The 17,519-nt window shown below is 45.2% G+C and overlaps 1 protein-coding gene across 2 annotated transcripts in view; it reads right to left on the bottom strand.

The window, feature by feature from the left end:
• Positions 1–17,519, bottom strand: part of EIF5B (eukaryotic translation initiation factor 5B) — a 64,016-nt gene that overhangs the window by 1,565 nt on the left and 44,932 nt on the right. For both annotated transcript variants that reach the window (XM_081100518.1, XM_081100519.1), the window contains exons 11-23: positions 16,855–16,962; positions 16,562–16,672; positions 11,798–11,865; positions 10,819–10,960; positions 7,244–7,375; positions 6,656–6,838; positions 6,352–6,513; positions 4,909–5,040; positions 3,871–4,002; positions 3,702–3,778; positions 3,438–3,602; positions 1,782–1,920; positions 253–414 (exon numbers count right to left, since the gene is read on the bottom strand). In XM_081100518.1, coding sequence (XP_080956644.1) covers positions 253–414; positions 1,782–1,920; positions 3,438–3,602; positions 3,702–3,778; positions 3,871–4,002; positions 4,909–5,040; positions 6,352–6,513; positions 6,656–6,838; positions 7,244–7,375; positions 10,819–10,960; positions 11,798–11,865; positions 16,562–16,672; positions 16,855–16,962 — 1,713 coding nt within the window. The remainder of the gene's footprint in view (positions 1–252; positions 415–1,781; positions 1,921–3,437; positions 3,603–3,701; positions 3,779–3,870; positions 4,003–4,908; positions 5,041–6,351; positions 6,514–6,655; positions 6,839–7,243; positions 7,376–10,818; positions 10,961–11,797; positions 11,866–16,561; positions 16,673–16,854; positions 16,963–17,519) is intronic.

Below are 17,519 nucleotides of genomic sequence, written 5' to 3'. Positions count from 1 at the left end.
CAAACACTCCATCCATGCTTTTGTTCCGGCCCTCCGGTCCAGTTTAAGAACCCATTGTGGCCCTCGAGTCAAAAAGTTTGCCCACCCCTGTGCTAGCCACTCTGGACACCGAGGCGGCGCCACTGGGCGAGGGCTGCAGGGGGACCGGGGAGACCGGCAGCCCGCGCTGTGAAAAGCTTTCTAGAGGGCCGCTCGACCCATCAAGCCCGCCCACGACCAGTCCCTTCAGGTGCCCCTCTGGCAGGGACTTACCTTACTGACGAGAATGTCTGTAGCTTCAAAATGTCTCCCGTACATTTTCGGCGATTCACCAGGAATAGGTTCTATTTTCACACAGACTTCTTGTCCTTTTTTTGCAACATCCACTTGTTTGTGGTTTATTTCAATACTTGTTACTATTCCAATGTCCACAAACTGTCAAATAAGAACAGAGGACAATGTCAGCAGAGGAATCCTGCCCGCGGCAGGCACCCGAGAGCTGAGCCTGAGGAAAACCAGTTGCTGAGCACGAGGGCCAGTGTCAAAGCCCCGGCTGCTGACCATGGCCACCATCTCCGCAGTGGAATGTTCTCGTTGAGAAACGGGTGACAGCACCGCCCCCCTGCCCTTCCTGAGGTGGCCACAGCTTGGAAAGCGCTGTGTGCTGTTTCCTATTTCCGTCCCACCCTTCACAGGACAGGTGCCCAAGGCATGAGCATGGAGTGGCTGCTATGAGCAAGGGGTGAGGAGCTGAGGATGAAGTCAGGGAGGCTTTCCAGGTCCACGTAAAGACTTTGCATTTCGTTCTGAGGATGAATTATGAGCAGCCTAGTCTCAATTTTAGGGGTGGGGGTGCATCCTCTGCTTGGGAAGAGAGAAAGGTTGGCCAGTCATGCAGGAGACAATAACTGCAAATAAACGTCCTAGCTCATCCCAGAAATGGGAACTACAGGAACGGTCTGGGGCAGCGTCCTGCACCGGGAGGAGGAAGAGATGCTTACACGCCAGGGGCATGTGGCTCCCACAGACCAAACTAGGTAACGTGGCCACTGAAAGTATCAGTGATGGATTACAACAGCAGAGTTTACAAAACCAAACAATGAACACACGAGGAGTGGGGAGAAGTGCTAAAAAGCAAAACAGATGGATACTTAATGAAAAGGTCAGGGGGGTGAGGGCTCTTTACAGAGGGAGGTGGGCGATAGAATCACAATTTTGCAACTATTTATGTAATGTTTGCTTCTGGGATAAAGGCTGAGGAATAGGAGATCATAGGGACTCAAAGTACCCCACAGACCACCTAGTAATTAATTACAAAGGGGAAAGGTGTGTCTCTAATGGAGAGGCTGAGCTGGCAACACACAGCTCCCCCAGCAATCGGGTCACTGACAACAAGCACCTGGACATGCAGGATCCTTTCCTTTGTCACGAAACCAGACAAATCCAAGTGGAGAAATGCCCTGGGAAGCAATGGTCTGGCCTCTTCAGGAAGGATGGGCTATTCCCGATGAAGACTGAAACACCCACCAGCCAAAGGCAGTGCACACGAAGGGATCCGGGACCAAGCCAGTAGGTGGGCAATTAGTGAAATGTGAAAGGGCTGTAAATTGCAGTCTTCATAACTGATGCACTGGTGCTAGTAACCAAGATTGACTAAGGAATGCTGACATTCAGCAAGACTGCAGTCTAAATTACACAAGGCGACAAGCTCTGCTTGGTATAAGTCTTTTGTCACCATTTCTGGACTCCCATTTACTGCTTAAGAGATAGCACATTGTTCTTAAAGTACAGCTGGCACTTACATTTTTGCTGGGGACACACATGGGGGTCCCTTGTTTCACCTGACCTGCTTCCACCGTCACGCCCATCACGATGGGGTCTCGGGAATTGAAAATATACTGAGGGAGGATTTTCATCTTGCAGGGAAATACTGCTATGTGCCTGAAAGAAAAAAACCAAGGACTTTAAAGTACAATCACTTAAACTAAAAAGCAAGTACAGGTGAACACAAGGCTGTTTCCCCAGACTCCTGCAGGCAGCAGGGACACTGTGCTACCCGGGGGTGTGCTCAGTCCACAGCCACTTTCTGTGGTTCCTTCCTCTCCTCACCCTCCCCTGCCCATCAGGTCTCGGAGAAACTGCCCCAAGGAGCATCTGGTGCCCAGACTGAAAGGCTTGAGCTACAGACGGCACTCAGGTCTTGGAACCTCGGTGGGAGCTACTCTCAGGGTGGCGCATGGCCCACATGAAGGCTGTTCTGGGGACCTGCAGGCATCAAACCACATCCTCTTCTCTGGCATGCTCCCAGATCAGACGATCCAAAAGCATTTCCCTGCTCATGAAGCAAAGCTTCAAGTGCTTTCACAGCGTCTTATGTCTTAAGCCTTCTCACGTCAGGTTTCACTATCTACAGTGAACACATTTCAGTCTAAATCAGGGGTGGGCAAACTTTTTGACTCGAGGGCCACAATGGGTTCTTAAACTGGACCGGAGGGCCGGAACAAAAGCATGGATGGAGTGTTTGTGTGAACTAATATACATTCAAAGTAAACATCATTACATAAAAGGGTACGGTCTTTTTTTTTTTTTTTTTTTAGTTTTATTCATTTCAAACGGGCCGTAGTTTGCCCAGCTGGTCTAAATCCTTACAGTCTGAGCTTTGAGACTATGCCCGATTGAGTCATCACTCCGAGGGCGACTCTGCTCTGAGCCTTTGTGGTGTCTGGCTTGGACTATGGGAGCCTCCTGATGGGCCCTCATCCCTGACTCCAAAATCCATCCTATGCACAGGGTCCCACGTGCTCTGGGTCCTGCCGACTCCTCTGAACTCATCCCTCCAAGGGTTTCTGTGTGGGCCACTGCCCAGCGCTGTCCTCACTCGTGTCTGGGTGGCTGGATCGTAGCCTAGATCTCAGAGGTGAGCTGCCTCCCAGCTCTCCTCATCTGGGCCCGCCCCTGCTCTGTTTTGCTTTTTAGCACTTCTCCCCACTTCTCGTGTGTTCATTGCTTGTCTCTCCCCTGAACTCCCAGAGGAAGGGAGTGTCAGGGGCACTGCTGACTCTAGCTCCTGCGAGCGCCTCTTACACTGAGCTCCTGGTCAGGTCGGCTGCAGGCCCAAGCTTTGCTCCCTGGAATGCCTCCCTCATTTCAGTTCCTAGGTTCCCCATTCCCGGCAATCCCAGAGGAGGAAGACAGTCCCCAAATGGAGCAGCTACCCCCATGAAAGAGACTTCCATTTGCCAAACTGAAAATGGAAACCAAAACGTAAGCCAGGAAGGCTCCTGAGGATTTGTCCCCACACGGTTGGGAGGGGGTGGGGACGGGGCCACGGGTTACAGCACTGCAGGTACAGCCTCCGGCAGACACCATGCTTCTGCCGTCCACACCTTCCTGCTGTTAGGCAATTCTCCAATAGTCAACTTCATCAAAGACCAAAGTAGGGAAAATCACCAACTTACTTAAATTCCTCTTGTTTCTGTTTCTTGTAGTCTTGTCTATATTTTGTAAAGGCATCAAATAAATGATAAATAATTTCTGCACTAAAAATTCTAACTCCTAAACTATCAGCCATTTCTTGTGCATCCCGTTCGATTCTCACATCAAAGGCCAAAATGACTGCGTACCTGGAAGTCAGAACAGGAGAGACAATGAGAACGGCGCACACCCCAAAGAGGTGCACAGAAATCACGGGCGAAGCCTCCGGCAGGAGGGCGGGTACTCACTGGGGGTCATGCTCCAACATCACCGAGGCCTTCATGACGTCTTTCTTATGGACGGGGCCGATGTTGATTCCTGCGTACTGGAGACAGGGTGTCCGCACGTTACCTGACCACGTGGCAGAAGCAGCCCACCACCATCCACCACGGACTGTAGCCGCGCTTGGTTACTTACCGGCACTTCTGACGTCCTCAGGAACTCCAGTAGAGCTTCCAAAGAGCCCAGTGTCGACGCCTGCACATAGACTCCTTTTTCTTCTAATTTGATAGCATTTAGTGTCTGCTTTAGCTCATGGATCAATTCATCCTGAAGAAGAAATTGGAATTTACATGGCTGTACATACAACTCCACCAGCAGCAGCCTAGAGTATTCTTCTGCAAACACAAAACCAAGGCCTACAGGAGCCGGCACTGCAGAGCCTGAGCAGGCGTGGAGGGCTCTGGGGCCACATTTGAGCTGTGTCCCACCTCGCTTCGCCGTGTGGGGTTTACTAACACTGAAATATGCTTAACCTCTGCTCAACTTGGCAAATAAGGCAGAGCGGTGAGAGGAACGAAATAGTCCAACGTCTCAGCTCAACTATCTCAATTTTGAAATTACCCTAATCTCGCAGCCCTGTCCTCCGTCACTGCTCCTCTGAAGGTGAGGCGATTCTAAGTAAAACAATCATGTTGATGCCAAGAAGATGCAGGTGTCCATGCCAACCTGGGACTGGCCGACGAGGCATGCCCGCCCTCTTCTCCCTTCCCTGGGCCTGGTACAGCCCGAAGAGTGATTGCTGGGCCCAGCTCACCAGACCAGCCGTGGGCTGAGCACAGTGGTATAACCTATGGCTCACAATTCGCGTTTGTGAAGCTGCTGGGCTCATGCGGCATCTGCTCCTACAAACAGGCACGGCGCTTTGACTGACTCCCAGGACCTAGTTCTGCCCACATACTCGGGCATCTAAATTAAAACAACTTCTGGACTTATTTTTTATTTAAGTGAAATGTGTATTTTAGAATGTAGGGCACATAAGTATTACTTATGCCAATTCATATGATTATACGAACTAAAGTAATGGGGGGGGGGATTTTTTTTAAACTGGAGTAATTTTTTAAAAAGTGTCAACTGTTCGCTAAGATGCCATGACCTAAGGCTTCCCTCGCCATTCCTAGCGCGAACCCCTCAGCCCCACGACAGGTCAGGTGGCTCCAGAGGAAAACCACTTACTTTAAGCACCGGAATCTCATCCTCCTTGTGCGCCACCAGCAGGGGTAAGCCAGCCAGCGTCTTCTCCAGGTCTTTGCCGAGAATCTTCACGCCCTGAGCTGCTTCCACCTCTTTGTGCTTCTCATACTGGTTCTGCAGAGACCAAAGCATGTTACCACAACCATCGGGAAGGTGCTCACCAGGAGATGACGGGAGAGACAGTATTTCCATGATCTTGGGGTAAAGATTTCTTAAACTAGACACAAAAAGCAATACACAAAAGCTTGATAAAATCGACAGTAAATTAAGTAGTTCTGTTTCTCAAGCTGCCAGAAAAAGAGTAAAAAAAAAGTTACGGAATAGGAAAAAATGATGCACTAGCTACCTACCAATCAGCCTGATACCCTGACTACTAAACAACTCGGAAATGTGCTAAGGAGAAACAATGCCAGGACACAATAGGCATTTCACAAAGAAATTCAAATGGCTATAAACAAAATAATGGCCACGATGTTTCAATCAGGCAAGTCCGACCTGGAACAGCAAAGAGCTACACAGCCACCAGAATGGGAAAAACAGAAGAATCAGCATCGAGAGCTGAAAGATGTGAGTAATGGACACAGGTGGGAGGCAACATCACACTCACTGTGGACACTGGCCTCCCCTACTGAAGGTGGAGCTAAGCCTAAGCAATGAGTCCGCCCTTCACTCCTATACACGCCCTGGAGAAACCTGTGCAACCACCCAGGAGACAATACGCCATGTTCATGGGTGTTGGCAGTGAAATGTACAACTGGAGCCAGCCTGCGCTCTCCGTTACCAGGAGAACAAACTGACCGCAATGTACTTGTGCAATGGCCCACCACACACAGCTAAGGGGAACCACAGTGCAGCAACACCCATAAATCTTTATTTTTTGACTGAAAGCAGCAGGATACAAAGGGAAAATGAGAATGACACGGTGCATAGAAAGTCTGCACTTTTTAAGAGCGCATCCTCAGGTATGGAGGCTGTAAGTTAGAGAGCAAGGGTACTCGTTACTATCATGACAATGGAAGCACGGTCCCCTCTGGGGCAGAGGGAGCTGAGTCCAGGAGAGGCACACAGAAGGCTTCCGGGTGTCAGCAGCCCTCTTGTCCTTGATCTGGTTGTCTGCTTCCTAAAAACTTACTCAACTTTTCTATGTTCTGTGTACTTTTCTGTATGAATGTCTTATTTAACAATAAAAGTGGTGATGAAAAATTACTTAGCAGTGTGCTTTAGTTTTTATCAAGAGCTTAGTTGGCGAATAAGAAGATTCTGGTCCCTCCTATATGAAGACCTCTAACATAAAGTGGGGAAGGGGGGTGTGTGTGCGTGTGCATGTGCGTAGTGAGCCAAGCAGCACTCAAAATGAGGAAGAGACCTCAGCAGTTTCCCAACACGAAAAGTCCCCACAGGTCACTGCTGATCACCACGCCTTACCTTCACTCTTAACTCCTTCATAGGTGGAGGCAACAGGAGGCCTCGGATCTGAGTTACGATGGGCCCTTCCACTCCGGGAACAATAATTGTATCTCCTTCCTTCAAACGTCCATTGATCAATATCACATCTATAGTGGTGCCCATTCCTGGGAGAGCCTTAACCTAAGAGACATGGTTGCAAAGAAGTATAAGCTACAACGCGCCACGCCGATTAAATTTAACAGCAGTAAATATCCCCACCCAGGAACCTACTATTAAAAATAAAAACAAAACAAAAAAATGATCACCTGCCAGGCAACCTTACCTCCATCACCTGTGCCCTCAGCTCTTCACAGTGGGCTAGCCTCTTGCTCAGCATGGTCTGCGTCAACTCGACGAGAAGGTAGATGAGGCTTCCCATTCCATCACCAGTATGTGCAGAGGTAGGTACCAAGGACACAAAAGTGCGGGGATCTTTATTCTCATAAAACAAAGCCGCATTCAAACCCTAAAGACATAAAGTGCAAAATCACCCACAAGGCCAAGCTGTGGAGGGCCGTCCAGAACAGGAATGCTTAACCCAACTAGAAGCTGAATGAGCAAATGGCTAATCCTGCAACTCGTCAGAAACACTCAAGGAAAGGTCATGCATATCCTGAGGCATTCATTATGTTTCAGAAAAAGTTTCTTCCCAAGTTAACTCAGTTTTTAAAATTTAAACATTAAAACTACCTAGAGATCTGTGAAATATGCACTTTCTGATTTACAAAGGAAAGTGTCTAAGGGGGAAAAATAAAAGTCATCAAGTGCCAGGAACAGGGGAAGAGAACCAGAATTAGTGGCAGACAAGGCCATGAAAGAAAAGGCCGCTCCACGCTGCAGGCTCGTCCCAGTGAGCGCACAGCGTCCTTACCTGCTGTGCGAATTCCACTATAACAGCCTTTGCTCGCTCCTCAAATTCATCCTTCGTGTTCTTTTTCTGCTTCTTCAAAGTGGCCGCCACATCGGACTCGGGGCTTTTTTTCCAATCATACAGCCTATCAATCTGGAAGAGTTTTTCACAGAAAACACTTCAAAAGGTTAATAAATGCTCCAGAAAATTACCCGTATTTTTGTGAATTACTCATTATTTTATTGCACCCAAAGCCCCTGACAACCTGCATCCCCTCCTAAATTAGAAACCGCTAAGTCCTGAGAGGTGGCCATCTGTTTGCAAAGATGAGATCCCAGAATGACCCAGCACCACCACCACACTGTCACAATTCCAAAATGGCTTTGTATCACTAGCAGACAGGAACAAGGATCAATTACAGCAAATACCATCATCAGGAAAATTATATACCAAAAAAATTGAAAATAAAAAGTAATTATTCCCAATCTCAGAGAATAGCCCATTTTAATTATTCTATTGCTCAAATTGGCCAACCCGGCTAGGGTAACACTATTTATATAGAATACAAAAAACACAAATTATAAGAGAATTTCTCATAAATTAGATTTTGTCAAGCCCTGGCAAACTGGCTCAGTTGGTTGGAGCATGGTACAGTACACCAAAAGGTGAAGGTTCAATCGCCAGTCAGGGCACATACAAAGATTGCAGGTTTGATCCCCTGGGAGCATGTAGGAGGCAACCGATGGATGTTTTTCTCTTTCTCTCTCCCTTCCTCTCTCTAAAATATAAAAAAATTAAAAATAGATTTTGTCAAAATCAGAAATCTTTACTCAAAACACATGGTAAAGAAAATGAAAAAAACAAACAAGAAAACGCCAAGTCCTGACTACAAGAGTTACCTGCAGTACCCATAACTGACCAAGGAATTATAGCAACAATATGTAAGAAACTCTTAAAATGCAATACAACCCCTGACTGGTGTGGTTCAATGGTTAGAGTGACAGCGCTGGAACACTGAAGGGCACATATCGGTGTTGTGTACCATGGAAGACAAGCAGTCAATGTGTCTCTCTCTCTTTTTCTCTCCCCCTCCCTCCACCTTCTCTCCCTCTCTTCCTCCCTCCTTCTCTGAAAATCAATGGAAAAAATATCTTCTGGTGAAGATTAATAACAGCAAAAAAATTTCAACACTAAAACAACACTGATAAAAAATGAGCAAAGGATCTTAAATAGATACTTCACAAAGAGAGAGGTGGCAAATAAGCACAGGAAAAGATGCTTGATGCCATCAGTCATCATGGAAATACAGATTAGCACTCCACACTTATTAGGATGGCTACAAGTCAGCAACAGCGTGCAAGAACTGGAGCTCTTAAGCACTGTGGGCTAAAATGTAAAACAACCGGTACGTCCCTTTGGGAAAAATGTGTCATTTTCTCACAAAGTTGAACATACATATACCATATGACCCAGCAATTCTTGTGTACAAATGTTCGCAGCTGCTTCATTAATAAGTAACCTAAAATAGAACTAATCTAAATGTCCCTCAACAGGGAAATAAAATGTGGTATTATTCAGATAATAAAATGTTACTCAGAAATAAAAAGGAACAACCTATGAGATATGCAAATACATGGATAATCCTATTGTAATATGAATAATGAAAAATGCCAGACTGGAAAGATTACACAGTGTACATTTCCTTTAACATGAATTTCTAAAACAGGTAGACTAGTCTATAGTGGCAGATCAGTCTCTGCTTGGAGTTGGAGATGGGGGCAGGCTAACTGTAGAAGAACATGAGGGAATGTTCTGGGAATACAAAAATGGTCTATATTGTGAATGGTGGTGGTTATGTGTGTGTGTGTGTAAATTTGTCATTCATTTTGAACTTACCATGAGTAGATTATATGAAAGTTATCCTATCTAATAAAAGAGAAACATGGTAATTAGTGTCACTCCGCTACCCTTCCCATTGGCTAATCAGGGCGATATGCAAATTAACTGCCAGCCAAGATGGCGGCTAATTTGCATGCTGCAGGCAGGATGGGACAGTGCCATTCTGCCTGCCCCGCCGCCATCTGGGCCTGCTATCTGTGACCTGGATGGCAGGCAACCCCTGTGCGACCCAACCCAGGGCTCGCGGGCGTGACCCTGGTGGTCCGCCAGCTGTCACGCCCCCAACCGGCCCTCCCGCCGGGAGATCCGGGCTGGCGGGGCGACTGCTGCCCATGAGCCATCAGTCACGCCTCCCGACGGGAGATCCGGACTGGCGGGGTGACTGCTGCCTGTCAGCCATCAGTCACGCCCCCAACCAGCACTCCCGCCAGGAGATCCAGCACTGGCAGGGCGACTGCTGCCCATCAGGCATCAGTCACGCCCCCAACCAGCCCTTCCGCTGGGAGATCACAAGGACAAACTCTAGACAGAGTAGGAATATTCCTACCTGAACCCGTTTTTGCACATGGTCAGTTATATGTTGCTTTCTATCGAGTTCGAAGAGCGTGTGATGTTAAAGTTAAAGTTGTAAATACTTTATCCCAAGAGAAATTAGTCAAGCACTCTGAAAGTGTTTTTACTCTTAATGTGGTATACAGGGAGATATTAGAATAAGTTTAATCACTTTATCAGTCATTATTTGCATCAGTGTTGTTTTTACATCATGAGTTTTTTGTTATATCATTTTATTATTGTTTATTAATAAAATTATGCATTATTTTCATATACATTGTACTCATTTCCTTTTATCTCTCACACTTTTATTATAGAGAAAGGGCAAATAGCAACATTAAAATATTTCCTCTAATTAATTCCCTTTCAATGTGCACGAATTTTGTGCACCGGGCCACTAGTCTATAAAAGGGTAATATGCTAATTAGACCGGATAGACCGATGTCTTCCAGATGTCCTTCCTGACAAAGCCAGGGGCATGGCCGGCCTACAAACCCCTGGTGGCCCCTCGCCTAGGCCGACCCCGCCCCCCAGGGGGGAACCCCTGCCAGCCCGATCCAGGACTGCCTTCAGGGCAGGCCAGCCAGCCCCGACCCGTGCACCAGGCCTCTATCCTATACAATAAAAGGGTAATATGCAAATTAACCCTAACAGCAGAATGACCAGAATGACTGCTGGACCAGTCACTATGAGGCGCACTGACTACCTCTCAGTCTCTTCCCCCGGCCGTCAGGCACTGATCACCCAATGGCGAACAGGGAACCAGGGGTGGATGGCGGCAGGGGGCGGGGCCGGCAAGATGTCCCTGATTGCAGGCCAGGCCTAGGAACCGCCCGCATACGAATTTCATGTGCCCGGCCTCTAGTACTAAAATTAAAGAAGCATTTTTTAATTATATGTTTGTTGATTTCAGAGAGGAAGGGAGAGGGAGAGAGATAGAAACATCAATGATGAGAGAGAATCATTGATGGGCTGCCTCCTGCACACCCCCCACTGGGAATTGAGCCCGTAACCCAGGCATGTGCCCTTGACCAGATTCGAACCTGGGACATTTCAGTCCACAGGCCAATGCTCTATCCACTGAGCCAAACCAGCTAAGGCAGAAGCATATTTTCACAATTTAATTTTTCAGAAGCAGAGCTTACCTTATTGAGTGCAACAATGAAGGGACATTTTTTAGATTTCAGAAGGTTAATAGATTCAATTGTCTGGGGCTCCAAACCATGCATGATATCAACAACTAAAATAGCAATATCACAAAGAGAGCTGCCTCTGTTTCTCAGATTACTGTTGAAAGGAAGGAAAAAGATGCATAAGTAGAAATCTTGAAATAAAATTTTACTTAAAAAAACTTAAAATTTTAATTTTTTTGTAAAACCTAAACAAAAGAACAAAATGAAGTACATGCATTAAATTCAAGTGCCATTCATTAGCCCTTCACTTTCCAAACACATACCTGACACCAGCTGGAATGAGTTAATTGCCAAAGTAAATCCAATATTTCTGCCAATTTTACTGACGAGGGTTTTTGTGTGCTAAGGAATACGGCCAAGAGGCTACAAGGGAAAGTCCCACCTGCAATGGGCCTCACAGGAGACAGACCAGGAGTGTGACAGGGCTTGTTCTTCCAAGTAGAAAGGCTTCTCTCTGTAAAAACTAGTGTGTAGCCCTGGCCAGGTTGCCCCGTGGTTAGAGAATCGGCCCGTGGACCAAAGGGTCTATGTTTCAATTCTAGGCCAAGGGCATGTACCTCGGTTGCAGGTTCCCCAGCCCTAGTAGGGGTGAATGTGGGAGGCAATCCATCGATGTGTGTGTCTCTCTCTCCGCCCCTCTCCTTCCTCCCTTTTATTGTCTCTAGAAATCAATGGGAAAACTGTCTTTGGGTGAGGATTAAAATAAAAAATTAAAACTAAAAAACAACTAAAAACAAGTATCCAAATAAAATTAGTGAGGCTCAGAGGAGGACTGGTAGTTATCAGAGATAAGTAGCTAGAGAACTGCAGTAGAAACCCCAAATCTCAAAGTATACCCAACGATTCAGAAGGCGCAGACTTCACTGACTGGACCTTCAGACTCACGGTTTCCAGCAGTTTGCTTGTGGACAAAGAATCCCGGTGCGCTCACCTGAAGGACTCATGGCCAGGGGTGTCAATAATCAGCATTCCTGGGATCCGCAGGTTCTCTCGGTCAAACTGGAAAGATGGGGAAGAGGGAGAGCTCAGGGAAGCCAAAATAGCACCAGCGTATTTACAAACAACTAGCTCACCGTGAACACTCGAAACTATCACCACTTCCTTTTCTAAATGAACTATTTTGAAAACAGTGAGTCGACCAGCAAAGCATAACAGTTAATATTTTCAATAGTATCAAAAGGGGTTTTGCAGAACAAATGGAAACGAGTAAATATTCCCACCCTGGCCGGTGTCTTAGTGGTTAGAGAGAGCATCGTCCAATACACGAAAAGGTGGCAGGTTGCAGGTTCGATTCCCGTTCAGGGCATGTGTGGGAGGCAACTGATAGATATTTCTCAAATAAATGTTTCTCTCTCTCTCTCTCCCTTCCCCGTCTCTAAAAGATCAATGGAAAAAATATCCTCAGGTGAGGATTAACAAACAAAAACAAAAAAAAAGGGAAGAAGACATTCCCTTTGTTAATATTCCCTGAACAGAGTATTAGCAATAAATGACAGAGTGATCATCTGAGAGTGACTATAAAAAAGCTGACACGTAAAAAGAGGTTCTCGAAGTCTAGAAAATTTCTCTGGTCCAATTTTAAAGCAATTCTAAACTCTGAAAAATATCCCAAGTATGTGCTGAAGAAAATGTACCACATCAACCTAAAATAGTAAACAATAAATGAAGGGAAGCAGTACAACAGGCTTGAGAGGGACATTCTCTTAAGCCAGTGGTTCTCAACCTTCCTAATGCCGCGACCCTTTAATACAGTTCCTCATGTCGTGGTGACCCGCAATTTCATTGTTACAAATTGAACATAATTAAAGCTTTGTGACTAATCACAAAAACAATATATAATTATATATGTGTTTTCCAATGGTCTTAGGCGACCCCTATGGTCGTTCGACTGCCAAAGGGGTCGCGACCCACAGGTTGAGAACCGCTGTTTAAGCTAAAGAGTAGCACTGACCAATAAATCTCTCTCACACACAAAACAGTTTTTACTTTATCTATACTTGTTGACAATCTTCAAATGATTTTTTCAAAATCTTATCTCCTGACCCAGTTTAAAAGAATGATTCAAATGTAAAACATTTCACATTTGCATCCTGGTGATCCTGAATCAACATTCACTGAGCACCATAATCATTTCCACTTCAGCATCTGGAATGCAAACATTCATAACTGTCATATGAACATTATCCGGAGAACTTTAATACAGGCCTAATAAAGGTCATGCTCTTCAACTATGTCCCAATATAACACCAGATTTCAAGTCCTGGCACCTGGTGGAATAAGCTATTAACCTTTTGCGGTCGTTTGTCTACTCTCAGCCACCAAAGCTTTTTTACCATTCCGGTCGTATGTCTGCTCTCAGCCACCACAGCAAGGAACCGTACAAATCTTAACTCTATTCATTCATATATCAGTTTATAATTTCTCTGAAAGCTCTTAAGTGTCTAAGCGACCTTGTCACGAACCAAAACATTGCCCCAACAAATCGGAGATATCGAAACTCAATATAAACAAACGCGGTCGTTCCACACTCACCATGCAAAACACCGTGGCGAGTCATTCGCCTTTTGAGAGTGAAGAAATCGACAAGCTTTGGAGATACTTCGCAGAATTTCAAATAAAGCTTTACAAATTACATTTAACTGTAATTAGGCATTCTCGCTTATTAAGATATTTCAAAATAATACTCCAAAATGGCAAAAGAAAGTTACCGAAAGAAGTGTACTGCGAATCTGAAAGTAACGATGAAGAGTTTTATTTTGGCACCTTGAATACTGACTCTGACGTAGAAAGTGATAACGTTTGTAGTGATTCTACTAGTAGTGACGTAGTTCCAAAAAAGAATTAATAAATCTTGTTTATCCTTCATAATCTTGCATGTTATGTATCACTGCTCTTTCAATGGAAATTAATTCCGACCAGTACAACACCCATGTCCAAATTTAATACGACCGCAAAGGGTTAAATGTATTTTGAAAATTGGTGGAATAAATTCCCCAATGACAGAAATATCAGGTAAAATATCACAAAAGTAAATTACAAATTTGAAAAACTATAATTCAAGAAAACTGTCCTAAACTACAGATTTTCAAGCACACACTGAAGAAAGACTCCACAACTGGAAACTGACCCAGAAGCAACACCAAAATGAAGAAAGACCATGTTACTTGTAAGAATCTACCAGAAAGCAAGCTTCATAAAACACAAGCACACAGAACCAACACTGAAGAGACAGACTACACACTAAATGAAGACCAATTCAGGGACAAAGAGAGATGACACTGACAAGTAATAATATGTGCTGTGTGTTTCTGTTACTTATTGCTTCTCAGTTCTAAATTTACCAGTTTGACCTGCTCTGTGACAATGGAACTGGGGAATTATTTACAAGGCGCAGTTGCAGGTCCAGACAGAGTTATCTAATCTAATAATAGACAAACATGGTAATTGACCATTCCTCCGCTACGCTTCCCATTAGCTAATCAGCAGGATATGCAAATTAACCCAACCAAGATGGCGGCCAGCAGCCACGCAGCTGAAGCGAGCAGGAGGCTTGCTTGCTCCAGTGATGGAGGAAGCCAAGCTTCCTCCCTGTGGCGGCCAGGCTCTGAGCTCCACTCTAAGCTGCAATTATAGAAGCTGAACAAACCCCAGATACCTGCTTTCAGCAGGCCGTGGCCTCGAAGCTGGAGTGGCAACAAAGTTTCAATTATAGAAGGTAAATAAATCCCAGAATAAAAAGAAAAAAGAAAAAAAGGAGAGGCTGGGAGCTTGTCGCCGGCTTGGCCAGCCTGAAAACAGCCTTCAGCCCCTCATCCAGACTGGCCAGGCACCCCAGTGGGGAACCCCACCCTAAAGGGGGTGCAGGCAGCCTGAAAATAGCCATCAGCCCCTCATCCAGGCTGGCCAGGCACCCCAGTGGGGACCCCCACCCTGATCCAGGACACCCTTCAGGGCAAACCAGCCGGCCCCCACCTGTGCACCAGGCTTCTATCCTATATAGTAAACGGGTAACATGCAAAGTGACCCTAACAGCAGAAAGACTGGGAATAACTGGTCACTATGACACACACTGACCACCAGGTGGCAGACGCTCAATGCAGGAGCTGCCCTCTGGTGGTCAGGGCGCTCCCACATGGGGAGCTCTGCTCAGCCACAGCCAGGCTGATGGCTGCCAGTACAGCGGTGGTGGTGGGAGCCTCTCCTGCCTCCTCAGCAGTGCTAAGGATGTCCGACTGCAGCTTAGGTCTGCTCCCCGCTGGCAAGTGGACATCCCCCGAGGACTGCCGGGCTGCCAGAGGGATGTCTGACTGCCAGCTTAGGCCCAATCCCCCCGAGGAGCAGGCCTAAGCCAGCAGGTGGTCATTCCCCGAGGGGTCCCAGACTGTGAGAGGGCACAGGCCGGGCTGAGGGGCCCCCCCGCCCCCCACCGCCCCGAATACACAAATTTTTGTGCACCGGGCCTCTAGTTCGTATATAAGAAAAGCCTGGAACATCATGGTACACCAGAGCCTGGATGCAATAAAAGACCAACAAGACCACCAGAATTGTATCAAAAAGGCTCAGGAGCCAACCACAGGGCAAAGATGGAACTATCTCAGCACGATATAACTGAAATGGATTAAAACACAGTAAATATGTTTAAATCCAAGAGTTTATAATACAAAACCAAGCCAAAGTGGTCACTATTTGAAAGCTGATCAAGTATCAGATGCTTATTTTTGTCTTTCCTATACCTAGTAACAAAGCAGTAGATTAAACAGAGTTTCTCTACAGAAGTAATCCATAGGGTGGGTTGAAGGGACTGGAATATCAACATTCTGTGACCACTAACACAATAAAAGCTAGAGGTTACTTTAGAAGTTACTCCAGGGGGAAAGACTGACCAGAAAGGGGCAGAGTGCTTCTGAGGGAACTGGCAAGACTCCGTTCTCCTAACATCGGTGATGCAAAGGGTGTCTGCATTAATCATGATTCATTAAGCTTTACATTAATCTTATGTGATCTTTATTGTGTTATAATTAGCATAAATAGATAAAATATCTCCAGAACAGAGAAAATAAGGAAGGTAAAATACATATATGTAATTAATCTGATATATAATTTGATGGGGGAGGGAATTCAAAATTTTGTTGTTGTTGTTAATCCTCACCCAAGGATATTTTTCCCACTGATTTTTAGAGAGAGAGTGAAAGGGAGGGAGGGAGGGAGGAGGAGAAACTTCAATGTGAGAGAGAGACACATCGAATAGTTGTCTACTGCACGAGCCCCAACCAGGGCCAGGTATCGAACTTGCAACCCAGGTACATGCCCTTGACCAGGAATCGAATCCAAGACCCTTCAATGTACAGCCAACACTCTAACCACTGAGAGACACACTGGTCAGGGCAGAACTCAATTTTGAAACATGGAGCTAGGTGGTAAAAGTGTTAAAACATGGAGGGGAAGGCTATACTAACTTCAGAATAGTGATGATCTCCTGGAGTAAGAGGAAAGGAAAGGAAATGAAATATGATGGGTCCTACAATATCTAATGTTTTATTGCTTAAGAAAGATCTGAAGCAAAATAGGACGAAATGGCATAGTAATTATGAATGGTGAGCATATAGGTCTGTTATACTATTCTGTTCTTTTTCCTATGCTTGAAATAGCTTATATCTTTTTAGAGAGTAAAACATATGAGATACAGTATACTTACATTTTTAATCATCTTAGTCTGTTCATTAATAGCTTCAAGGGGAACATTGGTGGCGCCAATTTGCTGGGTGATACCACCTGCTTCACCATCCTGTACATGCGTGTGACGGAGCTGGGGCAAGACAGCAGATTCAAGTTTGTATTTCAAAATGCAAAAGGAAGCAAACACAAAAAGGAAGTAGTAACGTATTTATTGTAAAGAGAACTGCATATATGTGCCATGGTTTACATTAAATTTTCATAAGTCATCATTCGTTTTAAAAGTTGTATCAATGCATGACAGCACTTTCTTACCTTATCTAGAATTTTTGTCTTCCCTGTGTCCACATGTCCAAGTACACAAATAACAGGGGCTCGTAGTTTTTCCGTATTTACATTTTTACTATGTTCAAGTCGCCGTTTCTAGGAAGAAAAAAAAAATCTCAGAAATAACATTTCAAACCCTATCATTATTTTCCTTTTAATGATTTTGCCTTGGCAAGAGAATGCCACAACCTCATTCAAGTTCTTTCTTGATTTACACATTGTTTGCGGGTAGTTTTTATCGCGCGCTAACAGGTGGCGCGGGCCATTTTTGCTAATTTTTTGCGCAAATGGCAACGTTCAGTAAAATTACGATAACTTTAGTTTACGTATTTATACGTTACCCACATTCTACCGCTGGTCTAAAAAACGTATTAATATGTGTCCCGTGCTCTACTACACTGGTAGAACGTATAAATACGTAAAACATACAAATACATTTCCCGCATACAATGTGTTTAAGTACATGTAACTGCATTTTACAAGATAAGCTTTACAATCTAATTTCCATCACAGTAGCTCTGAATAAAAATAAACCTGGCTACAGTAGCTTTCAGAGTAGCACTGTTAATATGAATAAGGGCGATGTGAGGTGTTGGCTCAAATTTCCAGACACTTTTGCACATGACTAACTTAATGGAATAGAATGAACAGGA

The sequence above is a fragment of the Myotis nattereri genome (genome assembly GCF_964212035.1).
Source record: "Myotis nattereri genome assembly, chromosome: 10".
Classification (NCBI taxonomy): Eukaryota; Metazoa; Chordata; class Mammalia; order Chiroptera; family Vespertilionidae; genus Myotis; species Myotis nattereri.
The sequence above is the reverse complement of the archived record's forward strand: the minus strand, read 5'-3'. Positions and strand labels throughout refer to the sequence as shown.